This window comes from Aulostomus chinensis, chromosome 15 (assembly GCF_037954235.1).
Source record: "Aulostomus chinensis isolate RoL2024-O1b breed Wild chromosome 15, RoL_Achi_v1.0, whole genome shotgun sequence".
Lineage (NCBI taxonomy): Eukaryota > Metazoa > Chordata > Actinopteri > Syngnathiformes > Aulostomidae > Aulostomus > Aulostomus chinensis.
Genome location: NC_141334.1, coordinates 6819416 through 6828704, shown reverse-complemented (window position 1 = coordinate 6828704; position 9289 = coordinate 6819416). Strand labels below are relative to the sequence as shown.

The 9289-nt window shown below is 39.5% G+C and overlaps 1 protein-coding gene across 1 annotated transcript; it reads left to right on the top strand.

Annotated features, from left to right (window-relative positions):
• The first annotated feature begins 2397 nt into the window (after positions 1-2397).
• On the top strand, positions 2398-8635 carry slc22a5 (solute carrier family 22 member 5). Its single transcript, XM_086225850.1, is given in 11 exon segments — positions 2398-2958; positions 3053-3156; positions 4809-4963; positions 5085-5256; positions 5418-5544; positions 5635-5729; positions 5857-6071; positions 7441-7623; positions 7795-7930; positions 8199-8250; positions 8252-8635. Coding segments are annotated over 11 exon segments (1773 nt in total). The 5' UTR covers positions 2398-2568; the 3' UTR covers positions 8396-8635.
• Positions 8636-9289: the final 654 nt, after the last annotated feature.

The following is a 9289-nucleotide window of genomic DNA, read 5'->3' as shown; positions in this document are numbered from 1 at the left end:
CACGCGAATTACAGTATACAAAAGTACTATTAACTAATACTATAGTGTGTTTCTGGCATTTTTTGTGCAGAAAAACAATTAAGATTCATGAAATTGCCACCTGGTCTTCAACTCGTCCAGATTAGGTGAAAATACAAATATTATTCATTTCACAAGTTGGACACAAGATGTCTCCTACTTCTCTTTTATGTCCATTCACACTATTTATAGACTGGAGACCATTGGGTTTTTTGAATGGTTGAAATGACTGAAATAAGATCTGTGGCTCATGCAAATTTAATTTTTTTGTTTTTGTTTTGGGACATGAAATACAGTAAGAAATTCTGCATTTGTAAATTTCAGATTATTTCTGTGTAAACGGCAGCTGGTAACAAGCGTTAGCTGGAGACTACGAAGATTTGAGGACTGCCATGACTGCATTTACACTAATTTCACTAAAAAAAAATCATAAAACTGGTTTTGTCCTGCAGAACAAAACATTTCAGTTTTTTGCAATAATACAGAGTCCAGTGGAGGGAGGGGCGGAACCCTCTGGCTTTTGGCTGAGGGAACATATGGTAACTGGCCTATAATATCCCTGTGGCAGTATTTTGGACCAGGATCTTGTTCCACAGTGTTTGTGATGTCATAAATCCTACACTTAGGACCACTTCTCAAAATGAGATTTCCATGAGGACAGAGAAGATGTGCACTTTTACCGGTGAATATGAATACAGCCTTCTGGTGTCAGACTCTTCACACACATCATTCAAGCCAGTGAGCTAGCTACAGGCTGCTGTAACCAATGAGGCTAAAGACATGGAATCATGGCGGATAGTCAGTAACAGGCTACAGGGACCATTGAGGCTAAGGCATGTTGTCATGATGGAGCGCTAACTGCAGGCTGCAGTAACCAATGAGGCTAAAGGCTTGGCGTCTTGGCTAAGAGCAAGCTAAAGGCTGCAGTAACCAATGAGGCTAAAGGCATGGCGGAGAGCTAGCTACATGCTACAGGGACCAGTGGGGTCAAAAACCTGGTGTTAGCGACCTGTTTCTGAGCAACTTGGCATAACAAGGACACTTGCACGTCATGTTGTTATAACCATTCACTCACATTTTTTGTGACTAAAAAAACTTACCTGACTGACCATCGGCACAAGAGTGAGAAGATTAAACTTTTTTTTTTCATTTTGGGGTGAACTATCCCTTTAACTGTTTAAAAAATATATAAAACTTCTCAAATCAGTGAACACCCCCCCCCCCCCATACAATCAGCATATAAATATACACATACATGAAGAACAACTCTTCCAGGTACATTCATCCAGCAAAAATAAACTACTTTTGGAGTGTCATGTGATTAACATAACCTGGTTAGCATAAATCATTTAAGCTCATTACATACTAATGAGGAATCGTGGTGGAATACAGTGGCTTACTTACCCTGTTATTAGACTTAGAGTAGTGGCATGTGAACATCATCAGTTTGTGCCACTGAAATTCAATCAAGAACTGGCTTTCCTGGGGGGGGGGGGGGGGGGGGGGTCATCCCATGGGTTGATTTTATGATTAATTGCCTCTCTTTCGGAACTCTTCACTGATAAAAGATGGTTGATGACTTAATCTTGTCACACACAAATGTCCCGATGATCTCCACTGTGTGTGTGTGTGTGTGTGTGTGTGTGTGTGTGTGTGTGTGTTTGTCATGTTCTCTCTTAAATAGAAACCTTCCTGATTATCTTCCCATGTTCATGAAAGAACTAATGAAACTGGTTACCAGTATCACAGAGTAGCTTCATGAACTGCATGCATTCATTTTCAGGCAGTTTAGAAGATTTTTTAATTTAAAATATTCAGATGAATATCAGTATACACAAGGAATGTCATTAGGCTTCTACTCATAAGGAAGTACACTTTTATATCATTCATTTTTGCATTTTTTTTCTCATGCAGTATATGAATAACATACAATTGAAAATACACGCAATAACTACAGTTTTTGTTGTTCTGAACTTTACTTTAAATGCCTCTGTGTCATAAAAATAGTCCTTTGGGAGACTTAATGCTACTTAGCAACATTTAGAGTGAAGGCACGTGCAGGTCTTTTGGGTATTTAAAAGTGTGGAATGTTGTTTAGTTGTTTCCACTTCAACCACAGTGGTCTGGGGGCAGTGTAGATGAATTTGACGCCTTAAAGCTTTTGATCATTTCAGTAATCAGTTCAGTGACTGGTGGGTGGGTCATGCACTCATCTAGGTTTAATAGATAGGGCTGATTAAAACTTAGGTCCAGCCTCAGGTCCAGCCTTAACTCTTATACAGCTGTACAAGCTTTATTGTGTTTTTCACTCTGGCACAATAAAGATCTCACTTTGAAAGGAGGTTTTAAACTCTCTCAGGACTGGAAACTTAATTTTTTCATTGTGACTCTGCCCCACTGAGGGAGCAGTTCAGCCATCCCCTCAAAGAGTGCAGCCTCACCACTCGGTCCCCAGCTGAAGACTTTAAGAAGGATACAACGTCTAATACCCAGAAGAATTTCAGAGGACATTCGGTCTCCCTCAAGAGTAGCAGGATATTCTTGTAAAGAATGGGTGGCTATGATGAAGACACTGCATTCCTTGGACAGACTGGTCCTTACTTCTGGACAGCATTCTTCCTCCTAAACACAGTTTTTTTGTCAACAGGTTTTAATGGACTTTACATTGTCTTTGTGGGGGCAACTCCCAAACACCACTGCCTCATTCCAGATGTCAACCTGACTGATGAGTGGAGAAACGCCATTATTCCCTTTACAATGGTGGATGGGGAAGAGGTGCAGGACCAGTGCAGTAGATATAAACTGGATGTGGTTAGAAATCTGTCTGCTGGGGGATACCGACCTGGAAGAGACGTCAATCTCACCAGCCTGGAGAAGGAGGGATGTTTAGATGGATGGTACTACAGTAAAGAGATCTACCAATCCACCATCGTCTCTGAGGTCAGTATCAATGTGCACTTGTGCTTTCTGAATAAGACAGGACAAAATTTAAATTCTAAAAGTTTAAAATGCATGTGAATCACTTCTTTCACAGTGGGACCTTGTTTGTGACAACCAGTGGAAATCTCCTTTTGCATCCTCGACTCTTTATGGAGGATTTCTCATTGGATCCCTGATCTCAGGCCAGCTCTCTGACAGGTAGTTCATCTTTACAATAATGTCATGTTACAACATGTAAGAGAAGGACATTCAGATTTGTTCGCTCATTTTTCTATCAAATAGAAATGTTCATTGGACAATGTGTTTAAAAAAAAAAGAAGCTCTGAATAGTTTGCAAGGATTTACCCACACAAGTGAGGAGACTTGCGTGTATAATGACAACAGCTCCATCTACTGGTCAACTTGATTTACTTTTGGCTTTTTTGTTTTCACACTGAAGTAGAAGTTGCAAAAATTAAACTTAATTGTACCATGATGAGTTCCCAGGTATCAAAATACTTCCACTTTTGATGATAAAAGAAGACCCGGCTAAGATGGCGTTCAACCTCAAATCAGTGTCATGATGAAGGACATGTTTATTCAGAAGTTAAAGTCTGACATCTTATCTATTTTCCTGAAGAAGTATAAGTTTATGACCAGAGAATTATGCTTTTGCCATTAAAAAAAAAAATATATATATATATATATAAGTTGAAATACTAATAAATTTGCAAGTTATTGTTGTTGTTTTTTTATTTCTCAAGAGTTGTTTTGTGCTTTTAAGCTTCTCACCGATGTTTAAAACAAAGCAAATTATTATGATACACAACATGTGTCCATGAAACACTACCAAACGACTGAGTGATGAAGTGTCCTGTCATGAAGTTATCATCCTGAGATTGATAGTACTTCAGTACTACAGACATACTTTGGTGTGGTTTAGGGTGAAGCAGTGAGGGGTACTTCTGTGTTTACTCGTGTTGCCCTTTTGCAGCTGTGAAAACTTTCGAGCCAACAGTGTACATTTCCTAATGTTTGAGACAGAAACAACAAACCAGTTCTGGATTTAGACTTGGAAGATTGTGGCCGTCTGGAAGTGATGTCGGGGCGGTCAAGGGCACGAGCTGGCTTATTACAGCGTTCTACAAGGAGGCAATACATGTAATTTGTCTGTGCTGGGGAGTCAAATGAATACAATCAACTTTATAGTGACACATTTTAACAATCCACAAAAAGTAGCATTTAGTCTTCAGAGTAATCAATAGAAGGTTATCTTGGTTTTATTTTCATGAAAAGGAGACTGTTTTTGGGGTTTTTTTTTTTTTTTTGTTTGTTTTGTTTTGTGTTTTACCAGCCAGCTTATCATGTGTCAGGTATCAGGTCTTAAACATCCATCTTGGATTTCAGTTGACCTGTTTCACGTGATCAAACGGAACGTGATAGGTATGAGCATTTTGCTCGCCAGTCCCCTTCATCTCGTTACTCAACAGCAACAACAACAAAAACCTAAACAAACATCACGGATGAGACAATCCTGCCTGCACCCAACTGTCCATCAAAGGGAGGAATCACAAAAATGAAATTTGGTTGCATAGATATGTTTCACAAAAAAGTTTGGCGGACTCCCAGGTTAAATTCAAAGATGTTTACATGCCATTTAGCAGGATAGGAAGTGTAAATGGCGCGTCAATGTAAAAGAGTATAAAGTCAACACATTTAACATTTGCTTTCTGTTTATTGACTGCTAAGTGCAGACAGTTTGGCTTTAAACCCTTGGATAGCCTGCTTCTATGTTTGTGTTACACCAGCATTACGTCTAAGTTTTATTATCATTTCTTTTATTTTTATCATTTCTTTTTTTCTGCATTCAGGTTTGGAAGGAAGAAAACTATCTTCATCTCTCTTGGAACCCAGTGTCTCTCAGTCCTCCTTCTGTCCTTCTCTTACTCATGGACGATGTTCTGTATCACGTTCCTCTTTGTCGGCGCCTCCCAGATTGCCATCTACATTTCTACATTTGTTTTAGGTATGAATTGTAAAGTTCTCCTTATCACGCATGTTGTCCATAATGCAGATATTCTTGTTACATTTGAGATGTTTTTTCACTGTCTGCTGCCTTATTTCTGTCAATCTCACGTGTTTGACAGGAACGGAGGTGCTGAGTAACTCTTTGCGAGTGATCTTCACCACTCTGGGGGCCTTTCTTTTTTACTGCATCGGGTACATGATACTACCTTGGATTGCATATGGCATCAGAGAATGGAGGACTCTTCTGGCTGTTCTGGCTGCAACCAATGTGGTCTACATTCCTCTGTGGTGGTACGCGATTAAAAAAGAAACAATAAGTTCCCACAGAAAGATAAAAAGATGTCACATTTGAACCATTTTGTGCACGTATAAACTGCCCCTTCCTCAAATTCAGCACCCATGATTTGACAACATAAGGTTTAGTAATCAATCACATTAAATTGATTGTGCAGGTTCATCCCAGAATCTCCCCGCTGGCTGATCACTCAGGGAAGAGTGGAAGAGGCCGAGGTCGTCATCAGAGAAGCTGCGAGGAAAAATAAAGTTGAAGCGCCTCCTGTAATCTTTAGAGAATCCGAGGTGAGGATGATATCTTGTTTGGTTCCTTTTGTAGATTTACTACATTGTCAAAGTTCATCACAATCTCTCTTGTTTGCATTCATTTTCTAGCAACAGGCCACACCTCCGAGCAAGACGTACACCATCCTTGATGTTCTGAAATCCAAGAATTTAAGATGCATCACATTCATGGGTCTTGTTTTGTGGTGAGTGGCGATGTTTCTCCTCATTCTGGCATTAAAATTATATGAGCAAGGCACAACCGCATCTCGTGACACCCACTAATACTGTACATCTAAGGGCAGTTAATTCCTTTTTTTTGTTTCTGTTTAGGATGGCAATAAACATGGGATATTATGGTTTATCCCTGAACACCTCCAACCTCAGTGGAAACCCCTACATGAACTGTTTCTTATCAGCCGCCACTGAGGTCCCTGCCTACGTCGTATCTACGTGGCTCTTGAAGAAATGTTCCAGAAGAGTTCTTCTGTCATCGTTCCTGCTTCTCGGAGGAGGAGTTCTTCTGCTCATCCAGTTCATCCCTTATAGTAAGACTTATTTCTGGATAGTAGAATTAAAAGTCTTACCCCCACACACAGGGATTTAAATAACTATACAATTTTGAGTAGCGAAAAAGGTTTTTGATCCTGCATGTGCTCACCACAGCCATGAGAAGAAAAGCATTTGAGAAACTGATTCAGTCACAAAGCAAATGTAGACTTACTTACCTTGATTGGTGTTAGCTGTGTCTTCTTAGTTACCACAGTTTGGAAATATATTCTGGTTTATTACACTGGAAAACCCACAGGACTATAAAAAGGAATATTTTTTCTAAACAGAATTATTGGAAATTTAAAAAAAAATTGTGTAAAACTAATACATCACTTCCGTCCAGTATAAAACTGATTCATAAATTCCCAAAGTTTATGCACTGTATATTTCCTCCTCACATGAGCTTTGACTACTAATCCTGTAGATGGCTCCATAGCTCATAAATGTCGAGTCAGGGTTGATCTTGACTATAAATGTACAGTTCCCGGTTTATATTTTTTGTGTGAGACCCATTAAAGATGTATGTCTCAGTCCAAACTGAAACCCATCTCCAGGTATGTATGGAGGGAACAGGGAATTGCTTTTGGGTTATGTGGCTGGGTCTGACAATCATGAGATTTCCCTCAATCCTGCACCTGTTGATACTTTTTCATTTTTGTAAAAAACACTGCAGTTGAAACTTTCATTGTTTTAGAATGAAGGCATAAATTGAAGACATATTCGCGCACACACACACACACACACACACACACACACACACACACACATATGGCAGGTTGGTTTAGATTTACAACCGTCTACACATTTATGGCGATTATGTTTACAAACAGTTTTATCACAGTTGTTATTCAACACCGTGGTGACCCTTGTCCTGTCATAAAACTCTTCCTCTCCTTCTTTCGTGATCTTTTCATTACCTCTCACGTGGAAGCCATATTCAGCCAACTGCACGCTACAAAAGATAGTTTGTCGCAAGGTGCTTGGTTACATTTCAAAGAAGAAGACTACGAGAGGGTGTTGGTTCTGGGAATGAGCAAGTTAAATGGTTACAGAGAGGAGGATTTTTTTTAAGGCTTTATGGAAAATAAAGATGGATATTCAACTTTGTTTGCCACAAAACTAAAGAAAAGAAATATTTTTTTAAAAATGGCACAAAGAAGTTTTACCGCACATCTGCTATTAATATACAACACCACTGTTTCATCAGAGTTTAGGAGGCTGCATATCACACAAAGCCAATGCATCAAGAGCTCAGAACCTTGAGAGGCCCCCTGTGCAGCATCTCCCAAAGTCCTCCCCACATGCTCCCATCAACTTCATCGATTAATGAAGTCCCTAAAGACATCTTTGCTCTGTCCTCCTCAGCGCTTCAGTATGTTTCTCTAGCCCTTGAAATGACCGGCAAGTTTGGCTTCACCATGGCCTTCAGCATCGTTTACATCTACACAGCCGAGCTCTACCCCACCGTGCTCAGGAACGTGGGCATGGGAATGTGCTCCTCTGCTGCACGCATTGGCAGCATCACAGCACCGTATGTCATCTATTTAGGTACGTATACATTAAGAAGTAGCATATTCAGTTCTTTAATATATGTAGCATTAACACACAAAAAAGTGTGCTTATAATAATGTCAGTGGGAGGCACACAGTTATGTATTTCTAATCAAGTCAAGATATGCAATATTTGAATGTAGACTTTTGCGGCCTCTGTGCTCTACAGGTACTTACAATAAGGCCCTGCCTTACATTCTCATGGGAAGCCTCACAGCCGCCTCCTCTGTAGTCAACATCTTCCTTCCTGAGACCCTGAACAAAGAGCTTCCAGAGACGGTGGAGCAGATGCAGGAATGTCAGGGGTAGGTATCTCTCACTGAGGTGACGGCAGGTATCCTGCTATAATTTACTGTGTTCGTCTAGAATGAGTTTATCCAGAGTTTTACAGAGAATAACTCTTAGTAGAAAAAAAAAAAAAACCTTCAAGCACAGATCACACAAGAAGAAACACACACGAGTAAAGTTGTGCATTTACAACAGTAAGTAGGAGAGAAAAATAGGAGCAAGAGACTGCAATTTATGCATTTGTTTTGCTTGTTTGCTGTTGTCACCATGGTTTTTTTTCTTCAGGTTATGCAGTGGACCCAGAAAAAAGAAATATGTTGGAGATGGAGTAAGTGGCAAGACCCCCTAAACAATGTGAGGCCAAATCTCATGTGCAGCGGCTTAATCCATCACTCGTGTTACATCACGAAACAAAGATGGAAAAAAAAGAAAACAGACAGAAGAGAACTTTTGTCGCTTTGAAAGTGATAATTGGAGGATAAAATTCAAATGTGCACAGTGGGATAATGGCAAAGAACCTTTTTTTTTAAAAAAAAACCTGAAAAAGCTTCTGTTTTTTCTTCTTTTTTTTTATAAAGTTGAAACCTGCTTGTTCAAGAACCTTTTTAGAGATGCTGCATAGGAAAAATTGTTGTTCCTCCAGCTTTGTATGAACTTGAAATACATGACACTGGTCTTGTGTTGTTAGATTTATACAATTTTATTAAACTATGAACATTTAAACCCTCCCAGTCAGCAGTCTGAGTTGTTCCACTGGTGTATGATGTTTCAGAGCAAATTCAACTATGACTGCATTTATCATTTCTCAAAGTTTATTTAAACCATTAAAAGAAAATCTTGAAAGCAAATTAAAACTAGGAATACAGCATTGCAGTGGTATGAACAGTACTGCAGACCTGTTACTGCGACCTTGACCTTTTTTTATCTCCGAAATCTTTTTAATTCATTCTTGAGTCCCATTTGTGGAAAATTTGAAGAAATACCTTGAAGAAGTTCCTGAGAATATTGTATATGAACAAGAGTGGGACAGACGGACAACCCAAAACATCCGAAACATAAGGAAACATAAGGCTTCTGTCACCAACACACGAGGCTGCATGTGTCTTTCGTAAATGATCGCTTGGCACAAGGACAGTTTCAACGCCACGCTCTGGAGTTCTGAATCTGTTTTTTCAAAGCAAATCATTAAACCGAGTTGCATATGTGGAGTGAAAGACCTGAGAAAAGTCAGCTATTGTTGTCGGCTGTAGCCCCTGAGTTCAATGTTTTAAGACACAATGAATGATTTAATATAAACATACTGCGCGTCGTCATACATCAGTGTCGGGTCTGCTGCTTATCAAATGGTGCTGACAAATCGTCCCTTATAGAAGGGA